Here is a 22,633-nt window from a genome sequence, read left to right as displayed (position 1 = left end):
CGTATGGTCGTAGTCTTAGCTCTTGTTTTGGGTATAACTACTTCGGCACGACTACCTATCTTAGACCAAGCTACAGTTCTTTTCATATTGATATGAAAAGCAGCTTCATCGATAAATATACAGTTACTGAGATAGTCCATACCAGTCTCCAACTATCTTTTAATCCATTCGTATCTTCTTTCGATGTTCTCAGATAAGTTTCTTTCCACTGAATGGAAGTGTACCTTCTTCAAGCTGATTCTACACTCTTCTTTTATGAAATTGTATGCAGTAGTTTTAGAGATGCTCAGGTCTATAAATTGGGCTGATAAATCGCCCATTATTTCATCTAATGTCAACGATACCTTCTTGTCAATGTAATCAACTAAAAATATCCTGTGATCCTCGCCTAAAGATGATGGTCTTCCAGCAGGATTCTGAGCAGTTTTTCGCTGAGTAATGTCTTGTGGATCTTTTTGGTCTTTATTATAGCTACCCCTGGGCAATCCGCGTAGTCATACCTAGCTTCCTTGCGGCTTGGGCTACTTTCAGACCCTTTTCATAAACTAGCTCAAAGAAATACTTTTTATCCTCGTCCGAGTACTTTCTGTAAGCACGTCTTCCTATCCATGTTGAATGAGCCTCGAATAGGAATTCACCAGCCCGCTCTTCTTTTTTTATAACCTACTTCTCAGAAGACTTCAAGTCGATGTACTTGATCATAATTCGTAACGCTGTCTAGTGGATAAGTTTCAACGTTAACTCGATTTCAGTGATCACTGCTTCTTCTCCATTCTCTCCCACAATATTTCCAAAGCCGTCTTCATGAGTGCATTATAAAATTTAGGACTTTTTTCCGCTTTCCATCACTCTCTATATATTTTTGCCTTGTTTGGAAGTCCTCGCTATGCACCACAACAGCAAGCAACTCCAACAACTTCAGGCAGACTTAGCTGCAGCCATGTTGAGATACGCAAGTTACAACAAGAGAATGGTTTCTTACGGAAGCAACTTGCTCCGGAGCCGTCAACCACAGACATCCCACCTTCTCCATCTGGACGCATCACATCGCCAACCGTTTCCTCTCTCTCTCTCGTAGCTCTCCCTCCTCATATAAGCGTTTCCCATCGCCTAACAACGCCTCCACTTCTCTCCCTAAGATTGCTAAGCCTAAACGCGATAAATCCCAACCTAGCCTGACTGCTATTGCCAGGCAATTTTCTTCACCTTCTAAACCAACAAGCTTTAAACTCATCCATGTACCCATTCGACACTGCCTCTCTCTACAACAATTGCGCTCCAGCGTTTGCAGGTTACATGTCAACACCCGTCGAATTCTGGATATTCATTATTCAGATAGAAATTTGGTCAGCTTCCTTACCCACATTGGTTATGAAACTGAGATCCGTTTACAATTAAGCAAATTCAATATTACAGTCCGTTGCAATTTCGATCCTTTAGATCCATCAATCATTCGCGACCCTACTCTCATCAATGAACCTATTGACCGCAGGTTACAACATGCTCGCTAAGCATTCCTCCATAGAATCTGCGCCGCCCTCCGACAATTCAAGACTCCCATTTACAATGCTGTTGCCAACTTCTTTGCCCAGTCTGACCTTATTGACATCGACGACTTAGCATCGTATGACCTTGCCCACCATACAAGTACCGCACAGGACATATCCTTGACCATGTATACACTTTGTAGATAAATATCCAATATGTTCATCCAACTGCTTGTATTATCCTTTATGAACCTAACCACCTACTTCACATAAAAAGATTCGCCAACTTCGTCAGCCGACCTCACACAGATGTCTATGACACGTCTTTCTCTCACTACTCATTCACATTCTTTTTCCTTTTTTGCCCTTGCTTCCATAAGGGATTTTTTTAGCTTCTTTCATGTCTCATTTGATCTGGCTAGGGCAATTATGGTGACTTGAGACACCGCGTGTTCATTTAAGCTTTTAAAAGCATTATTTAAACGTATTATAAAATTTGTAAAAATGCGACTTTACTTTTTGAAAATGGTACACAAATAGTAATAAAAGAAAAATAAATAAAGAGTGAGTGTAAGAATGATCTTTATCATTATGAAAAGTGGATGTTTAACTTCCACTAATCGAAGTTTCAAATCCACTATTCAGGGAAAAATAAAGGATTTTATTCATTCAATGTGCAATTGAGCGCAAAAAATAAACAACCGCCCGGGTAAGATCAATCAAAAAAAAAAAAAAAAAAAAAACCTTAGGGAACAAGGGCAAAAAAGGATGAAAGTAAATGGTATAGGAACCAGAAAGCTAAGGATGTGAGCTGATCCAACAAAGGAAGCATTCACCAAGAGAAGTAGTGCTCTGAGAAAGACAACCATGTTGTAGTTGATCAACCTCAAATAGGATCAAACATATAACAGACCAAGAGCCGATCTATCGTAAGGAAACAAAAGAGCACGCGAATAGCTTACTAAAGAGGAACAATAAGGGATCAAGAAATAGTTACAGAAAGGCAAAATCGTTGATGCCTAACGAGACAATGTGTAACGTGTGAGCTTGCATGAGGGATATCTTGGGCGTGATTTTAGTCTGCCTCTAGGCAACCAACCAATACGCCAGCGAATACAACTGTTTCGCTCTTGAGTTGTCATAGGTAACCAGAGTATAAGATCAATCACGATCTGTGGGCGACAGAAGAAAGAGTGGTTCAGGTCCGCGATCCTGCATCCCTCATAATAGATGCTGTAGTAGATAATATGTTTAGTGCTACGGAAGGTATGAGAGGGTAGGTTTTTGATAGAACGGGGCATTTGTTGCTACCGGGCCGTCCTTGAGAAGTTGTATTGTTAATATCTTTTAGTGTGTTGGACACAAGATAGAAAATAGCCTGGAAGCATATTATCCGGCACATGTGAGTGATCGATAAAGGAACTGAGCTATTAAGATGTATATTCTTTCTGCCATGATATATGGTTTCATAAATTCGCCATATAAAGCCACCGGCACTATGAAGCTGAAAACGGAGGGGATAAACCGACTCCGGCATAATCGGCGTTTACTAACAAGTAAATGAATGTCTCGGATTAATTAATTTCCGACATGAATTCCATCCATAGGTTTGAGTTTATCTAGCATTTTTTTTTAGAATTATCCTTTTCAATATGATCCCAATTGCACCTGCATTCAATCACAAACCCCATCAACCTATCGAGATCCTAAAAACAAAACGTACACGATCGAAAAGAAGCTGTGACTTTTGTCGACAAAAAAAGACTCGCTGCGATGGCAGTCTCAGACAACCTTGTACGAAATGTCAACAAGCGCAAGTGGATTGTGTTTATCTGACAAAACAAAAAAAGAGAGGTCCTCAAGGTGGAAGTTATGTAGAGATGCTTGAGAATCGTCTGAAACGCATGGAGGGGCTGCTCCAGAATCTAGCAAAAAATAAACAACTTGGATTAGAAGATATAGAAGATGTCGAAGAGGAAGAGGAAGAGGAAGAACAAGTCGACGAGAATGATATGCCTAGTAATCTACCCTTTACACACACCCAGCATGATGAATGTTGCTAATAAAAAAAATATATAGCTGGACTGGCATGCCATATGATGGCGGATTTGCCACCTGAAATAGAAGCACTTCAGCAACAGATGAATGGTTTGACAGTCAAAGATTATCAACGTACTCGATATGTAGGATCAAGCTCTGGTATGCATTTAGTGGATCAAGATATCTTGATGTCAAAAAGAAAGATTCGATTCTTGGCTGAACCTTCTTGGTTTATACAAAAAGTAAACAACGATACGGAGGAACATGTTATCATAAAGACAAAAGAAATTCAACGCCCTTTAGCCGTCCAATTGAATGCGCCAGTGCCTGAGAGAGCCAAAATGCTTGAAGACATCACACTGATGACGGCTGAAATAGCAGATATTTTTGTTCACAAGTAAACAGGATATTGCTCAGATCACGGTATTGTTACTAATGATCTTTAGGTACTTTTGTCAATTGCACGCTGATTGTCCGATTATTAACAAGATTGAATATCTGGAGCAATATTACTTTCGTAATCCATCTTCACCCGATAAATACTTGACTTATGCCCTAGTTTTTATTGGATCCATGATTGCAACAGAAAGAGATGTTGAAGGCAAACTAACACAAAAAGAGTTTGTGACCATGAGAAAACAGCTAAAAGAGAAAGCCTATCAAATTATTAGCATTTTGCATAAAAGACCTCTAATTTCTACAATACAAACACTTTTGACACTTAGCATGTATATCGAAGATGAAGCAGATAATGATGATGAAGACATGAGTTATTGGTAAGATCAGAAACTCAATTCTCATCTTTTTATTCTTAAATACAGAATAGGTTTATTACAGGTATGGCCATTCGCTTAGCTCAAGATCTGGGACTTCATCTCGATTGCTCAAATTGGAATATTCCGCCTCAAGAAATCGAGCTTCGAAGACGACTATGGTATGCATGCTATATTGTTGATCGATGGGTCTCTGCTCAGCTCGGTCGACCGATTTCCATTATTGATGATGAATTTGATGTCAAACTACCTTCGTCCTATGAACTGGACTCAAGCACGCCTCGTACAAAGGCTCAAATTATACCTCCGCTCCTTCTTGAGGCCTATACTGCTGTGGATCAAAACACATTACTTTATGACGGGTTTCGGCGTTTCATTGGTATCACAGACTTACTCGGTCAAGTCCTCGTCGCGCTCTATTCGACCAAAAATAAACACAAGAGAAGTAAAGAGGCCATTGATAACTTAGAACGCAACTTGGATGTTTGGAAACAATCTGTTTTGAAAGAAGGGCTTTTGAAATCTGAAGATACAGAAAGCACACCTGTCTTTCAAATATTCTATTATACCGTCTTGATTTTTATTTACCGACCCTTTATTACTGCAGAAACAGATGATACCGAATTGGCATTCAGAGCACTTAGTATCTGTACAAGCGCAGCCTATTATGTACTTCATGCGGCAGAAATATCTAGTGGAAGTGCATTAGCAAATGCTCCCTGGAGCCCCTCGACCTAGTAAAATTTCATGTTTCCATCAATCATACTCACTCACTGTCTATCTATAGTTGTATATTTCAAGCAGCCATCATCTTTTTACACAACGCAAGAGGAGAAAATCAACTGCTGCGGAAAGAAGGACAGGAAGCTCTGGATCGATGTATAAGGCTCTATACATGCGAACCTTCTCTCTATCGTACGCGTACCGTCAAGGTCTTGATTGCCATCGCCTCCTCCTATTTTGTGCCACCTACAGAAACTTCTTATTCACCAGATTCTAGCCCATCCCCTGTATCAAACGCCCATCAGTCAGTCATCATCACTCGAGAGAGTTTGCCATCTGTATCAGACAATCTACTCTATCCAAACCACTCTGCTACCGCCTTGGCTGCAAACAGTCCATCTTTAAATAGTACTCGACCAGAAGACATGTTTAATTTCTCTTTGAATTCTTTTGGATTCTATAAAAGATCCTTGAGTGACAATAACAAGGCAGGATTGAGTCAGGCACTGCAGCAGGAACAGCAGCAACAGCAGCAACAGCAGCAGCAGCAGCAGGATCAGCAGCCATTAAATCATCCTTTGGAATTTCAATCTGATCTATTCACCAGCAACCATATGAATTTATTACAAGACTTTGATCTCTCAAGTTTAAAGTCCGATGTCCCTTTGTGGGATGTGCCTAGTGGGATTACTTGGAATGAGTGGGAAGGGTTTATGAAACATGGTAATTGATTTTATTAGAATTTAATTTTTTTATTTTTCTTGTCACACTTGTATATTAGATTCTTAATTAAAATAAAACTTTCTTTTGTTTCCCTTCTTTTTTTTTCATACTAAAAGAGAGAGAGAGAGAGGGAGAGGATGAAAAGCCCTGTATTTATTTTACTGTTCTTGTTTATTTATAGTATAAATGCACAAAGTAAATTTTGAAAAATAAATCTTTTTTTTTTTCTTCTTTTTTCTTACTTGTATTCAAAAAAAGGTTGTGCAAAGACTTGTTCACCAAGTTGTTCAGATGGCAATGTATGTATTGTGGGAACCATGACCAGTCAAGGTGTTTGTCCAGAACCAACATGCATGTCACCAGAAGCCATTGGTTTATCAGGTTCAAACTCTTTCAATTCCTCTTCGAGTAATGCTGGTCTCATTGGTGGTCTTGTCGGTGGTTTAGTGGGCGGAGGCGCACTACTGGGGTGTTTAGGTTATATCTTTATTCGACACAAACAAAAAAAGAATGCGATACCACTGGCATTAAAAAGAGCAGTTGTCAATAATTCAAGTAAAAGAAACATGACACCAAGACAACAAGAGGAAATGATGCACACTTCTCAACAGGTAATAATTAAAGTGTATACGTCTCATTTTAACTTTTTTTGTTTGTGTCTAGTCAAGAGTGACTTCAGGAGTGATACCCGTTACATTCGTACCTGAATCACACAGACAAAGTACAGAAGACAATAGACATGCCAGCGTTTCAACTTTTGCTTCCAATCATGTCAGCAGACGAGCCTCTGTCGAATCTAATTCAGAGCAGCAGCAAAAGGCAACGGTCATTCAAGCCACTCAAGTGATTCGAGCAAAACCTCAGATCATGCGCGTCAATACGGTCAAGGTTCATGACGGATTGAATCGAAGTGCGTCTTTTAAAAAGACCTTAAAACCAGAAAAAACGGATGATCCCTTTGACGATAAAAACAAGGCCTCTGCTTCACCCACGTCATCCAAAGAGAAAGTAACAGCGGGTGAGTCATCAAAAGGAGAAGGTGAAATCACCATCGTTTGGAATGGCTCATAGCTTTATTTAATTCTTTACAGAAACAGTTTTGCCCGTCTTTTGAATAGCAGCCAACACGTCTTCCACTGGAAGGTCACTGACAACAACTACTTCTTGTTTTTCCAAATCACTTGTAACACTGTCAACGCCTATATTATATTGTATTATTTAAATATTAAAGTAACCCATTTCTACCATCTTTACCTAATCTTTTCAAGGCTCTTTCAACAGCATTAGAGCAGCCTGAACAAGACATCTCAACATTAAAAACATAAGTCTAAATAAAAATAAGTTTTTTGTCTTTTTGTTGATTAGTCAACTTACAGCCATTTTACTTCGCTTGTATAAAAAAAAATAAATAAACGGAGGAAAAAAAAAAAAAAAAAAAATACGGGACGTGTGCCTAATGTATTTTATAGACAAAAATAGGGAGAGTGGATGAGCAATTTGTGCTGTTGTGAGCGGCAAATCAAAAAGCTAGGAGTTGGACGTCAAGCCAGCCAGATGAGAAAAGCCGACGAGTTGACGCAAGGTGATGCCTTGAAGAGGATCACAGGCCAAATTCAATGTTCTCCAACTTGGCTTTTTGGTCTGACAGGCATAACAAAGTGCACAACCACTGGTATCAAATCCAGCACAGAGCGAGCGTCCGCTGTGAAGGTTGGAGTACATCTTGAGCATATCAGCCGTCTTTTCCATGCGTTTAGCAATCAGATCATTCTCACACACATCATCTGCATCCTGTATGCGTCTGTCATGTACAGGTTGGATGTTGAATCCAAACAGCCAAATTGCGAAGTTTTCACCGTCTTCTTTGCCTTGGATGAAACGTCTGGGCGAGCTGGGGTAGACGATCAAGTCGAGCAGGTCTCTTGAGAAGAGATAGAGCATGCTGTGGGTATAAGCTGGAATTATAGGTAATGCATAGTCTGTCTTGAGTGTTTTATGATTTGATAAGATACGAGTGGGTATATTTCTAAACATACATTTTAGATTTCACTTTTTGCTCATCCTTCTTTACCTATAAGTAAGCCCTTTCCAATAATATTCTCTGGGTTTCATATCATTCAGTTCTTGAATGATAACATCCCAACGCACAAACACATTATCATCTACTTTGGCAATATAATCATGATCTAATCGTTTGGCCCACTTGACGGCTTCAAAGACCTTTCTACTTTTATCTGCTTCGGTATCAGAGGACTGGACGAGGATGATGTCTTGATACACTTTGGATTCCTTAATGATCTCTGGTCCAACCCAGAGCTGTGATCTGGCTGAAGGAGGTTGACCGAGTACGAAGCGATAGTCTGTATTATTTATCAGGGATGCTTTTCGTAGCATCTGTCTCCTTTCGAAACAAGCAGGTGACCAGCAAGAGATGATCAAGATCAACAACGTAGATTTGTTGGCCGTGATGGACTCTGGATACACCGGACCCGTCATCAATTGGCTCGTCACATAATGCAGTTGGTCAATTTGTATCAAGACGGCAATCACTGAAAGACAAGTGGCGACTGACATGGGAATGATGAGCACTTTGGTGATGGTCAGCTTCAAGAACAGATTGGGGTCCTTGACGTTGGCGTTCTTGCCGTGGTATTTTGGATCAGATACAATCGAAAGTCGAATAATGTCGGTGATGAGTAATATGAAGCAGTTGATCATCCAAGTACGAATTGGCTGATCGGGACCATTGTGAGAACTGACAAAGGCTGAAATGGACCAAGTGATGACAATGAATGTGATGAGACGAACAATGGCATTGGTGATCTCATAATGGTATATCCAACGTCTCATCATACTCGTTGTCAATATCCAATTCCAATAACCTGCCAAAGCACACTATTCTCCAATGTCAATAACATCTCTTTCTTTCATTATCCTTTACCCAAAAACTAGCAACAACATAGTCAAGCTGAGAGCATTGAAGAATAACAGCACCTCCTGCATCACGCAGTGGGACCTGTAAAGCCTGTTTCCAGTTATATGCCCAACCAAAGATGGAAGGAAGTAAACTTAATGTACGAAGGGCATCAACAGTGATTTTTGAACGGCGTGGTAAGTTGAGGTCAGATAAAGACAAGGTTTTTCTCCAAAAGTAAAAACGAGGTGGCTTTTGTAATTTATTGGATCTTGCCATTAAAATAAGGCATTTGCTTTTCAGTTGTTTTTTTTAAAAAAAAAAAAAAAAAAAAAAAGTTTAAAAAATCCCGGTAACACAAGTACAAATTATCCTGTTTTCGCTTGACCTCAACAGGAGATCATTGGCTTCCTCTGTTCCCCTCTTATTCTCCCCCTTTTTCATTTGGTTTCTTTGTGTAATATTGGTTCATTGAAAATTAATGATTTTTGTAATTTCAAATTTGATTTGTACACCTTTGTTCGTATAGTCAGTTTGGCTGTATTTAAATCATCTGTGCTTCTTGCGTCTTTTGATGATCTCTTGTGCTGTTGAGCTAAATGGGTGTACTCTTGGTTGTCTTTAGAATATTTTACGCGCGTTACTAGCACTGGTTTTATTTGAGCTTCATGATACATAAGCTACAAAATAAAGTGATCGATAATAAATGTATTCATGTCCCCTTTTATCTAAATCAGTGGATAACAACAGCCTCCATTTTCTGTTACGATTGTCCAAGGATAATTAAGTATCCGCTTTATGCATTGCCATCCAATCACAGTCAACTGCGACATGTACAGTTGTAAATAAATAAAAAGTGTGCGTGTTGCCTAAAAGAAGGAAAATCTATTCATTCTTTTAAATCTTTATATAGCTTTTTAAATGTCTTTTTTCTTTTTATGGATGATAAAGTTTTCAGTGCCATGTTCAATAACCTATTTTTTTATTTTATTTTATTTCCGACGCATGTGAAAAACATATACAAGGCTTTTTGTTTATATAAATTTTTTTTGGCAAGCTGTACAACAATGTCACTTTAAGCAATTATACATATTCACACTTATTTACACACATTTACACTTATTAATGATCACTCAATTGAGGAGAATGATTGATTGAATTAGAAGAGGCAGAGGAAGCCGAGAGCTGTCTTTGACCCTTTCGCTCATATCTTGAAGCATATTGAGTAGGCACACTACTGAGCAATCGACCACTTGTTAGCCCATAATTCACACCCCCAATCACATCCATCACCGCCCTGCGACGATTTCTTCCTGGTTTACTGATCCTCGCCGGTTCAAACGTCTGCCAGACATACTGAGAGCATTTGGAAGCATTGGGCAGGTCTTGAATCATTTTAGCAATCGTATTCTTACGTAACCCAAAGAAATCTGGGCCCACCGGGTTATGGCCATATTCCTGATTTCGGATCGCAAAGGCTTGTCTATTATTTTTAGTTAGTGATTGTTACACTCTTGCTTGATAACCTACCGAACGATTTTTGTCCAAACGGTAGTGGGCGTAGGTCCAGAATAAGTCTCGTCACAGTCATCTGCTGTTACTTCAAATTTAGGTTCCCTCCCATTATCCAATATGCGACAGGTATATTGTGTATCACTTTTGGGATCCACCATACTTCGGTACCACCTAGAAATAAGCTTAATTGTATACGTGGGATGATGAAAAAGAAAAGAAAAAAATAGGAGGGAAAGGGGATGCTTACTTGCGTACAGTATAATTGACTGGATAGATATACCTTTGATTATGATAGGCTGGTCTATCATAAATAACCGTACCAAGGTTGATCACTGTCCAAGAGTCAACTTCGGCAGGTAAGATATAAACACCTTGGCTGTCTTTTTCTACTTCATAATAAGTTCTTACAGTCGTATTGACCTGTTTTGGTTTTATCTCTTTATAGAGCTCAGGTGTCTTTTTTCTCTTTTTAAAAGATGGACCTGGTTCATTTTGAATTTCAGGTGAATGACTTCTACTACTGTTACTACTTGAACTAGATGCTGCTTTATCTGAAATAGATGTAAATGCAGATTTTCTCCTGTCATTCACCACTGTTGCTGCTGTGGCTATAGAAAGTGAAGAAACTTCAGTTTCTTTTGGCGGTTGCTGATAGTAGCTGCTTGGTGACGTGTTGGTAGGGAAAATGGGTTCAGGACGAAAGACAGAGACAGAAGACAAGGAAGGCAAGGAAGGTAATTGACTTGTAGATTTCTTTTCTGCTTCATTTTCAATCATCCTCTGTGGAGGAAATAGTTGTGGATGTGGGACATTGTAACATTGACATGTTGTATGTAAAGGCGTTGATGTACAAGATTTGATTTGCTCAAGTGATTCTGATCTTAGTGCAGAAAAGAAATCATCTTTAGTCCACTTCATTGTCTATAAATAGAAAAATAAGAATTATTTCATATGAAGATGGCAAGTATTTTACTGGTTGAAGATCAATGTATATTTCTATAGCTGATCTATCTGTAAGACATCTTCTACCATAAACTTTTATTTGTTCTTCAATAATCCAAGAGAACGAACCATGTCCTTGCCAAATAAATGATTTTTCTTTTAGATTTGACTCACGAAAACTGGCAGTGTAAACAGATAGATCGTGGTCTCTGCAGATGATATCAGGGCTAACTTGTGTAAGTAAGAAGATGATTACTTTTTATATCTTACCTAGAAGAATAAATAGACCACAAACAACTATTAAGTGACACTGGAATTGTTGATAAGTCATCTTCTTCTCCTTCTCTATTGTTTACTATCATTGTAAATGTCGTAATACGTATTGCATTTAATTTGCCAAGCGTATAAAACACTTTAACTAATTAAAAAAGGTTAAAATACAGTCAAATCTGAAGCTTAAATAAAACCTTTGATCTCTGTCATTTATCAAGCAAAAAAAAAAGAAAGATGAGTATAATTAATAGAAAATAAGAAAAGAAAAGAAAGAAAGAAAGAAAGAAAAAAAAAAAAAAAAAAAAGGTTAATCTGTTATTACTTTCTATATTTTTTTTCAAGATAGGTACAAATCAGTGTGTTTCAATACTAAACTCCCTAACAACATGAAATTTTAATTTTAAATGTCTTGTAACCAACCGTTGAACCATTTATTTTTTACTTTTATCTTTTCTTTATTTTCTCTTTTTATGATTGACACTGTTTTTTATTATTTCATACAAAAAGAAAAGATTGAATGGGTCTTCCAAACGCGGAAATCCCATATTTATACATGATCATTGTAGTTTTAACATCAAACGTTTTTTAGTCACAAAACTCATGAAAAAGACATGAATGTTTTCTTTTTTGTCTTTCTCATAAAAACAACAACACAAATTAAACATAAACGCTTAAAATCATTTTAGTAACCAATAAAAAATACTGTTCACAATTTCCGCGCATATTGTTCACACGGCGTGTATTTTTGATGTAACATCTTTAATGAACAGAAAAGAATAGGAAATGTTACACGTATTTCGTTATAGCCTTCTTTTTTATATTTTTCACATTACGTCTCCAATAGCAAATAGCCTTTTATGAAATAAACGTCTTGATATTTTTAGGTTAGAGTATGATTGACATGGGTCACTAGGGCTTTTAAAAGGAAAAGAAAGGGGGAAGAATTGGGAAAACTGATTGATTGTCCCTTTTTTTTTTCGGAATAGGAACACAATAGAAGCCGAGCTTTTAGAACTTTGTGCATGAGATCATGCTTAGCATAGTTTAGTCTGAATAAATAAAACGTATGTATCATTATTATCTGTGATAAGCATCATATAATCTATAGTGTATCATCAAGTCTTACTTTACGTAAGACTTTATTACTACCTTTTGTTATCATACGACAAAAATACTATCTTTATCCTTTCTCAATCTCAGAATTGCATTGCTTATAAATTTGAATAATCACATACTTTTTTTCTATATCATCAGTATTTTTATTATACATCCTATGAAATACACCTCTGTGAATTCTCAACTAAAAAAAAATTTTTTTTTTGTGATGACAAGGACCATTTAAATTGAGCTAATTTATTTTCTAGATAATAAAGACAAGATGAACAGTGAGCCTAACTCAAAGGGTTTATCTTGTAAAAGGGAATTAAATGAATAATATCTGAGTAGCAACTGAGTTGTTGCAAAGAAAATTTTGTTACATATTAAAGCTTTGAAATGATTTACCATTGGTCAACGTTGACTGAATCTTTTCATCTATCCACCAAAATTTATCATCCAAGAATATCTGACTCATCCTCTATTGTTTGTTGAACGCAAGATAGGATTTGTTCTATTTTGGAATAAAACATGAGTTTATTGATGCTATACCTTGTCAACAAAGTCTGAAGAGTTTGACACGACAAGAATTGCTAAAAAGCACCATGACGTATATACGATTAAAAGCCATTTGCTGCTATTCATCGACACCAGTGACAGTCAAAGTGCTTTTGCTATTATTTGTGTACATATAAAGACAAGTAAAAAAAAAACTCCATTCAGTCTTTAAACAGGAATCATTTTTGAGAATTTAGATGAGCCATTTTGCTGACCAAGAACATATATCTCAGTGTGTATAAAAAGTGCATGAAAAAGGTCTACGGCATATATATTTGTGCAGAGCCAAGTGGACAAAGCAAATGTTTTCAAAATGAAACAGACAACAGATACCTTGTTAATTTCAAAGTGTCTTGTTCTTGAAGATACTCAAAACGAATGAGGATAGACTGCAATTTCTCTGTGAAATACAGCTTTCTGTAGAAACCTCTTTTATTCCATTTTAAGAAATAAGGTATAAAAATAGACAATATCATAATTGATATGCGTGGCTTCTCTTTAGTTCTGCTTGTCCATATTCTCTTGCCTTTGGCTAAATGACAAAAGAAAAAGTGTTTCTAAAAATAGGTCAAGAAGATTGTAAAAATCCAATGCACAGAAGTGTATAATATTCTTGATCGTAACTGTAGTAAACCAGTTCTAAAGACAAAAAAGAAAGAGGTTACTCTAATTGACAAACCTTCTGTCAAAGTTGTACATTTCGCGATAAAGTTGCGCTATCACGTCCTGAAGGTCTTTTGGTCAGATATTTCGTTTGATTGGTTGCTTCATCTATCAAGATTTGAAAGCTTATTTACAAATATGATTCTTTATTACTTACTTGTAGATAAAATAGCAGTTCGATTAAAGCCTGATGTGCTCTTGATAGTTTTTGTACCTTTGTTGATGAGCAATAACACTAGTAGGAGAATCTTTTTAATGGTCAAAGATTCATTGTGCTTCAGGATATGGCTGCTTATCAAAGCATCAATACAAAGAGTGATTAAGCTTAAAGGGCCATATCAAGATAAAACACGAAGCTACAGAAAACAAAACTGTGAAGAGATGAGATAAGCTATAAACCTAGTGAAATTCTTTAACGGTAGTGGTATGATATCAGTAAAGTTTCAAATGCACAAATTCCTACTTGCCCTTAATGATATTGAATCTATTCATGGGCGGTTCCGAAAGGGCCTTTGTACAGCCAATTCAGGAAGTGCAAACTCAGGGACATGTGTCACCATACTTTCTCAAGTCAAGTGAAACATGTTTTATCCGCGTGCTCAGATGTATAGATTTATGGGATGTGTAACATGAGTGTGAAGTGATGGAGGATGAAGATACTGCCAGCAAGCATTTCAATGTGCTTTGGGTGTAACTTGTAAATTTTGCCAGTGATAGATACCAGATAAAACCTAGACCAGAATTTGCAACTAGAGTAATCAGAAACTCGGTGAGCTGTTTCATTTTAGCACATAGACTGATCGTGTTTTGATAGCAAAGAAAAAAAAAAGTAAATCCAATAAGATATAAACTGAAAATTAGTACAAGGTAAGTTTAAAATTTTACTTGTGTTTTGTTCCCAACAAGAGATTCAATAGATCAGGGTCAAGGGATCTGCAGAATCTAATTATGCTTTAATGGATGAGACAAATTTTCTGGTCCTACTTCATTTGTTCATTTGATACTTCACTAAAGGTTTGATTAAGCCTATCACTAGTCAAAAGCACAGATAGTGACCTGTTTCTACATGATTGAATAAAAACTTTCTGCTCTTTCCCTCTTTTTTCCTTATTTTTCTACTCTATATACAAGTGTTGATCAATCCGCGGCATACTGGATAAATCGTTCATCAAGGTGGCCTAAAATGATTTTGTTATTGGGATTGATGACAAACTGTTTTTTATTACAAAATAAAGCCAATGTGTAAATTTAAACAAATCAAGTTGAACTTGGTTTTATAGTATAAACATACTCTACTATAAAAAGAAGAATCAAGCATATCAAAATGAATGGAAATCAAAGAAACAAAAGAAGGAAACACATTGATCTTTACAGACGGGAAAGCCAGCTTTACACACACGTACTCGAGCATTAAAGTGTATGAATAAACCAGTAAAGTGTGTAAACTAATTTTCTTTTACCATGAGCATCAGGAATGTGATTCTATGTAAATAGTAAACTGACAACTGCAGTACTGTGAGTTCTCCTACAAATCCACCTACATAATACCAGAAGTGAAGTACTGTAATCTATCATTCCCTCCTTAATTTGAATTGCCGGTATAAAAACACGATTTTTTAACTTGGTTTTTCAGTCGCTCATACGCTGGAGCAGCTGAAAAAATCCAATTTAGTGTAAAAAAAGTGTATACACTTTTCTATCCGTTGATTTGTATCAGAAAAACGAAAAGGGACATTGGCAATTGTAAAATAGGTCCAGTAAGATACCTGGTTTTGGCCATGTTGAATGACTCATCATGAGAAAAAGAAAGAGCAACAATTTCACCTGACGCGTTAGCTTCTTCCCATGCTGAGAGAAAAGCGATGCTTATAAATTGAAAATACGCAGCTCAGGGCGGCTCCAGTATATACAGTTTTTGCCTGATCATAAAGTCTCTTTCTTTCCAGATCTATCTCTGCAAATTCTCCCAATCATCTCGGAGATTTAAATAAAGAGCATCACTCGAGCCTTTGCAAAATGGCAGAAAGAAGGATTCATCTCATTTTCTAATAAATCAAAGCAAACAAACACTGCATTATACAACAATCTTTTGTCATTCGCTATCTTTGTTTGTTTAGTATTGGTTACTACCACTCTTTTTTTTCCTTACAAAAAGCTTCAAGACTAATATAATACAAACTAGGTTTATTCAGAGGTGTTGTTTTCTTTGGGAAAAAAACTGAAAACAGTAAAAGTATTTTTATTAAAGGGCGATATTACCCAGAAACTGGTTAAAACCCAAAAATGGAAACAAATAAGTGGAGTTTGATCAAATCAGCGTCATTGGGCCATACAAACCTTGTGTTGCTCGAAAACACAGAGTTGTGTTACTAATATGGAATAGCCAAGAACCCACAAAGTTTTGTACAAAACTTTGTTGATCTGTCGCTTTCAATACCGATTTATCCCTTTTCTTTGGAATTTGTATGCAATATGCTGGTAAACTTCATGGAAATTACAGGTACGTCATCAGTAAAATAAGGTGAAAGGACTGAAAAAATCAATCAGTATAAAAAGAGCTTATTTTTCTCTCTTCCATTCAGGTTTTTTTTTATTAAAAAATTATTATTATCCGAATGCATATCCTATCTCTTTCTAGTATCGCAGTGACGGTCTTATTAGCGGCCAATGCCGTCCTGCCAGGCGCTGAGGCCAAGGTCAATGTTCTCTCATGGGACGATGCCTATGCTAAAGCCAAGGTGCTGGTAGATCAAATGTCGCTTGAACAAAAGGTCAACATCACAACCGGCATTGGATATGGCAAGGGCCTCTGTGCTGGCAATACATACGCTACTACCAAACCAGATTTCCCCTCTCTTTGTCTGCAGGACGGTCCTCTTGGTGTTCGAGGGGCTAATAACATTACATCGGGCGTTGCTGGTATCAACGCTGCTGCCTCCTTTGATCGCAAGGCTATCTATGAACGTGGTGTATATTTGGGCAAAGAATTCCGTGGCAAAGGCGTCCATGTCATGTTGGGTCCTGGAATGAACTATATGAGAGCTCCCGAAGGTGGTCGTGGTTGGGAATCAGAAGGCGAAGATCCATACTTGAGTGGCGTCATGAGTGCTGAGACTATCCTTGGTGTCCAAAGTCAAGGGGTGATTGCTACTGCTAAACATTATCTACTCAATGAGCAAGAACTCAACAGACACACATCATCGTCCGATGTGGATGAGCGAACTTTGCACGAAATCTATCTTTGGCCCTTTGCTCGTTCGGTTGAAGCAGGCGTTGGCTCTATTATGTGTAGTTATAACAAAGCAAATGGTACCTATGCTTGTGAAAATGATTATCTCCTGAACACTGTCTTGAAGGGCGAGCTTGGCTTCAAGGGCTTTGTACAATCAGACTGGGGCGCTACTATGTCTACCGTCTCATCTGCAAATAACGGACTTGATATGACCATGCCAGGTAAGCCATCCCTTTCCTCATTCCTTAGGGTGAAAGACTAAACAAGTTCCTCATAACGCAGGTGGTGTCACTGTTACATCCACTGATTCTTATTTTGGCAAAAACTTGACAGATGCTGTGAGCAACAAAAAGGTCTCTGAGTCACGCGTGACAGATATGGCTACTCGTATTGTGGCTGCTTGGTATAAAGTCAGGCAAGACCAGGACTTTCCTGAGGTTGGCATCGATAACTTTGATCAAAATTCTGCTCCTTACATCAATGTTCAAGCTGACCACTACAAGCTAGTACGTGAAATGGGGGCTGCTTCAACTGTACTTTTGAAGAATGACGGTATCTTGCCTGTCAAGTCAGTCAAGAGTGTTGCTTTTATTGGAAGTGATGCTGCAAACGATCCAAAGTAAATAACAGACTTATAAAGTTTGTTTTGTCGTACTCATAAAGTTGATTTCTTAGTGGTATCAATGCTTGCTACCTTAACGCCTGTAGTAACGGAACACTTGCTCAAGGTTGGGGATCTGGTGTTGCTGATTTCCCATATCTTATTGACGTAAGTCTTTTTTTAGTTATTTTTGAATTGTACTGACCTTCATATAGCCTATCACTGGTATTAAAAATGCCTTGGGTAAGAAAGTCAACTACAAGCAATCATTGGATGATTGGGATCTTGATGCAGCAGCCAAAGCTGCAAAGGATGCTGATATTGCTTTTGTATTTTCTAATTCTGACTCTGGCGAGGAAATTGCTTCTATAAATGGCAACCTTGGTGATCGTAACAACCTTTCTTTATGGCACAATGGTGATAACTTGGTATGCGTTGTCTTTTTCATATACTAAGCGCTTGTATTCATCTTTCTTTGTTAGATCAATGCTGTTGCAGATGCCAACAAGAACACAGTTGTCGTCATTCACTCTGTAGGCGCCGTGCTGATGCCTTGGATTGATCATCCTAACATTAAAGCAGTCGTATGGCCCGGTCTTCCTGGTCAAGAGTCTGGCAACTCTCTTGCTGATATCCTTACTGGTAAAGTCAACCCCTCTGGTCGTCTTCCCTACACCATCGCCAAAAAGGCCTCTGACTATAATGCCAAGATCGATTCCTCTGCCAAGATTGTCTACAAGGAAAAGCTCCTGATGGGTTACAAGTGGTTTGATGCACAAAACATCACTCCTCAGTTCCCATTCGGTCATGGCTTGTCTTACACTAACTTTACCTACAGCAATCTGAAGTTAAAGGCCAAGAAGGGCCACAACAACAAAGCAAAGGTGACAGCCTCTGTTGTAGTCAAGAATAGCGGATCCCTTGATGGTGCTGAGGTTGTTCAAGCGTATCTTAGCTTCCCTGAAAGCGCTGGAGAGCCACCCAAGGTACTTCGTGGATTTGAAAAGGTGCTTATCAAGAAGGGAAAGAAGACGACGGTCAAGTTTACCTTGGGATCGACTGAGCTCAGTATCTGGGATATAAAGTCAAGTTCATGGGTCATTCCATCTGGCCAGTTCACGCTTCACATCGGTGCATCAAGCCGTGATATCAGACAATCAGGCAGCTTTACCCTATAAGCAAAGACATGAATACACAAGACTTGATGTGTAATGTACTATACTTCTTTTTATATCAATAAATGTTTACATACTTTTTGTTATTCGAGTCTCCTTTGTTTATAAGGTTGATTTTATGTATTCATATTCGCCAGTTTTGCTTTCAAACAACTTGCAAGCATCATGTTTAATATTGTATTTTGTAATGCTGATTATTATTGCTTTTTGCTTTAAGGAAGCAAATCGTTTTTCAATGACTTTCTTCCTCGCTTTCAAGATAAAGGATTACAAAAAAAATTATTATTATTGTTATGTCTTTTCTGAATTATTTTCTAAAATGATTTGCTTCTAAAATACTTACAATCTCAAAAATTCTTATGAGTCGATGTCAACTTTGGTAATGATAAAAATGAATGTTAGCTTAGAATTTGATTAGCCCGCTGAAAAGATTTAAAACCACAAAAGCCTGCAAAAAGAGAATCAACAACCTCCCTGGCGTGAAAATAAACTTGATGAGGAGGAAACATTTTGTATTCCTCAAGTACTTATATATAGATTCATTAATTTTATTGTACATCAAAATAATTATTGTATAGAAATCAAGCATTATTAAAGATTAATAACGTGAGCATACGGAAATATAGACCTATTAATATGTACATCTTAACAAAAAAGACTAATCAATGAAGAGCATGCTAAAATGTATCATTTAGCCAACTGCATAGTATATATATTAAATATTTACACTATAAAAAGCATATAACTCTAGATATATATTATTAGATAAAACTATTTTATATATTTGGTGCTATTGAGTTGCTATTCTTTATCAACATTTTGTGAACAAAACAGATTTGATTACTACAAATCTCTTGGAGTATACTAGCAATCATTGAACTACAAGACATATTGCCAGCATGTGGAAGCATTTATTCAGCAGCGGCCCTGCAATGGCATTGTGCTTGCTCATTAAGAATCGGTAAATCTTGTGTTGTGCTCCGACATACTTTAAACATGATTCATATTCAATCTACAAGAAAAAAAAAAAAAAAAAAAAAAAAAAACCAAAACTATGAATGTTGTACAAAGCTTTACTACATCCTTTTCTCTTATTCAATCATAACTAATCTTGCTCCTTTAGATCAGCACAAGCTGTTTTAATGTAGCTCCTGAGGCAATCATACATAAATGAAAAATAGATATAAATAGTCCATTTGCATGACCAGGAACAGATCTTCATACTAAACTTTATTCATCCTAGATCTATAGTCATAATTAAAGTATTTTAGAAAGGATCAAATTGAACCTTTATGAAAACGATATAAATACTAGATACAATGATATTAAATAAAGAATGTGATCTTTTTTTTCACAGTCTTTTAGTTTAATGAGAAATCACGTCTTAATTTTGAGGCAAGATATATTACTGAAAAAGAGAATATGACAAATGCACTTAGACCCATTTGATATGAACAAATAACTATGACATCATCAATTCAAACAGACCCTTTTAAAGTACTGTGGCCAACATTGCTTATGGTATCAATATGTACAATTATCTATTAATATTATAGGAACAAGCAGTTTACTCAGTAACATCCGCAAGTATTAGTATTTATATGCCTTTTCAATCGTTATTAGCTGGGTTATGTAAGGAGATGAATACATTCAATTATAGTATTTTTTTTAATGTGAACCTGTCCCCTTATCAATGATCGCACGCTGGTAATCGCTAGGTTTAAAAGCTGTCAAAGTATCAATTGATTTTTTCAATACACCATTGCCATTTTTTTTTTTTTTTTTTTTTTTTTTTGCTAACCAATATTTAACAACCTTTTCTGATTAAGAATACAAGGTTCCATGTTAATTTAGCAGTTCCTGATAATGAATGTCGTGGTTTGGGTAGATCAGAACCAGAGAACATTGGTTTTCCAATGTATCAACCCATTAAAAAAGCAAGCATCGTTCAGTTTAAAAGCCACAAGTGTCTTTTTTCTTCTTACAGCTTGTGCAGAGAGCAAGTGATATTCTTATACTTGATACTGAAAATCTACAGCCTCTTAAAAAGAAGGATAGTCTAAAAAGGATCATCTCTTTTTGAGGAAAGATCTTTAAAATAAAAAAAAAAGCACTTCAAAGCATCATTGTAATAAATGTTTTATTCTTTAATCACAAGCATTATTTATAGATAAGGATATAAGAAAAGGTGACAGACAATTATCATATTAATGATAACGTAAAGAAATATGCGTATAGTATTGATAATCCCAATTTAGTAGTAAAGAAGTAGAATACATATGCAATCTAAAGACGACAGATACTATGAATTTTGTTATTTCGCCCATTACGAGCTTAAAAACGAGAATAAATATAATGTAGACAAGAACAAAATTCAGAGCTTTGGAATTACATGTTGATTTTTGTATCAAAATTTCAAAAATCTTAGTTGAATAGATCAAGAAAAAACTTACAATTAAAGATCTAAACGAGTACTCTTCAAAAGTTGAATTTTTTTATCAGCTATACGACTGGTGACAGACTGCAGTGGCTTCTTCCTAAAAGAAAGCTGTAAACACATCATACCATAAAGGAATTATTCTAAATACATTCTCTAATATTATTGCCTCGATGCGATCGCTTCACCATGATATCTTCAACATAGGAGATATACATATTCCCTTTCCCTTTTATCCGAGATTATGCAGCCATTTTGTCAAAGACAAGTCATACATTGTTTCTTTATTCAAAATATAGTAAAAGCCGCGCCCCTTCATTGTTCAGAAGCCAAACTTCCATTTGCAGTATTTTTCAATGAAAATTTTACTTCTTTCAAATTTACAGTATGCCTACTTGGAGAGTACTGAGAATAAATATGTGATTTTCAGTAAAACAAATTTTCTTGAAAACACGAATAAATTTTAATGTGAGATGACTTCTGCTAAAGATCTGGCGACTGACTATATATTGTAGGTCTCTATGTAAACTTTCGCATACTAGCAATATTCAAGTCTTGGTGTGACATAAACGTTTATCCGTAAACAGACTCTATCTTTAATGTCTCAAACGGCTACTAATTAATAAGGATAAAAAAGCTCGAGCTGTAGGCATCATTACGGATAACATGGTAAAAAAAATATTTCTTTCCTTCTGGAAGGTAAGTTTGTCGACTGTTAGTCATAAAGCGGCACATTTTACTTAGATTACAGGTGCATGTCACATATTCTGCTTTACAATAGTATAAGGCACTCTAAAATATGTCATCATATTGTATCAGTTTTTAAAATTCCAACCTTTAAACTTTTGAAATAAATATAACACTTTCAACTTTTATTGTTATATAAATAACACATGTTGTGGTATTTCAATTTGACCATATAACGGCAGACTGTCGGATAAAGTATATTCCTTTCATACGAATTGAGATGGTGGCTGCACTTGAACGTAATTTGAACTATGAATCTAGTGCGAAAAAGTCACTCGGATATTTTTGTTACTAAAGATCCTTACATAAGCATGTTCGGCAATTTGCTGTCAAATGACTCTTTATAAACTATACTGAAAGAAAAAAAAAAGCTAGTGATTTTTATTCATTTTTGGTTGCCATATATACTCCATTGAGGGGTTCAAAGCGTCTTTAAAAACTATTTTTAATGGTCTACTAGAATGTCAATTTATCTACCATAATTTCCTTTTTGTCTTGATTAGTTTATTTAATGCAGTTATACATATTTTTGAAGTGTCCCGGTTCAATGTTTTTCGCATGATCCTAGTTCCGTCCTTTTTAAAAACGGGACTGTACAACTTAGAAAACCCTGAATGATTTAAAGTGAGCAGTGAATGAGTAGAACTCGCAGAATGCTGATCGTAATACTCTTTGGTTCACTGGTTTGCTTACCTGACAAAGCTAAACTATTCGTTAAAGAGTTAGCTTCATGGT

General features: G+C 36.6%; 5 protein-coding genes across 5 annotated transcripts; 3 read left to right on the top strand and 2 right to left on the bottom strand.

Moving 5' to 3' along the window:
- Positions 1-3,139: 3,139 nt before the first annotated feature.
- On the top strand, positions 3,140-5,754 carry RO3G_04562 (uncharacterized protein; the record flags this gene model as incomplete). The annotated part of the gene is made up of 5 exons (XM_067659152.1): positions 3,140-3,506; positions 3,567-3,924; positions 3,974-4,303; positions 4,354-5,037; positions 5,088-5,754. 5 exons carry the CDS (start codon positions 3,140-3,142, stop codon positions 5,752-5,754), a joined length of 2,406 nt encoding a protein of 801 aa, XP_067515253.1.
- A 309-nt stretch (positions 5,755-6,063) lies between these two features.
- Positions 6,064-6,817, top strand: RO3G_04561 (uncharacterized protein; the record flags this gene model as incomplete). Its single annotated transcript, XM_067659151.1, has 2 exons — positions 6,064-6,357; positions 6,410-6,817. 2 exons carry the CDS (start codon positions 6,064-6,066, stop codon positions 6,815-6,817), a joined length of 702 nt encoding a protein of 233 aa, XP_067515252.1.
- A 456-nt stretch (positions 6,818-7,273) lies between these two features.
- On the bottom strand, positions 7,274-8,939 carry RO3G_04560 (uncharacterized protein; the record flags this gene model as incomplete). Its single annotated transcript, XM_067659150.1, has 3 exons — positions 7,274-7,772; positions 7,818-8,641; positions 8,688-8,939. The coding sequence occupies 3 exons, from the start codon at positions 8,937-8,939 to the stop codon at positions 7,274-7,276; spliced, it is 1,575 nt and encodes a 524-aa protein (XP_067515251.1).
- An 843-nt stretch (positions 8,940-9,782) lies between these two features.
- Positions 9,783-11,093, bottom strand: RO3G_04559 (uncharacterized protein; the record flags this gene model as incomplete). The annotated part of the gene is made up of 3 exons (XM_067659149.1): positions 9,783-10,143; positions 10,191-10,346; positions 10,423-11,093. The coding sequence occupies 3 exons, from the start codon at positions 11,091-11,093 to the stop codon at positions 9,783-9,785; spliced, it is 1,188 nt and encodes a 395-aa protein (XP_067515250.1).
- Positions 11,094-16,171: 5,078 nt separating this feature from the next.
- Positions 16,172-18,717, top strand: RO3G_04558 (uncharacterized protein; the record flags this gene model as incomplete). The annotated part of the gene is made up of 6 exons (XM_067659148.1): positions 16,172-16,206; positions 16,345-17,159; positions 17,221-17,557; positions 17,614-17,707; positions 17,755-17,967; positions 18,022-18,717. 6 exons carry the CDS (start codon positions 16,172-16,174, stop codon positions 18,715-18,717), a joined length of 2,190 nt encoding a protein of 729 aa, XP_067515249.1.
- Between the last annotated feature and the right edge of the window lie 3,916 nt (positions 18,718-22,633).

This window comes from Rhizopus delemar, genomic scaffold, assembly GCF_000149305.1.
Source record: "Rhizopus delemar RA 99-880 supercont3.3 genomic scaffold, whole genome shotgun sequence".
Lineage (NCBI taxonomy): Eukaryota > Fungi > Mucoromycota > Mucoromycetes > Mucorales > Rhizopodaceae > Rhizopus > Rhizopus delemar.
Note: the sequence above shows the minus strand (reverse complement) of the source record. Positions and strands in the feature narration are given on the sequence as shown.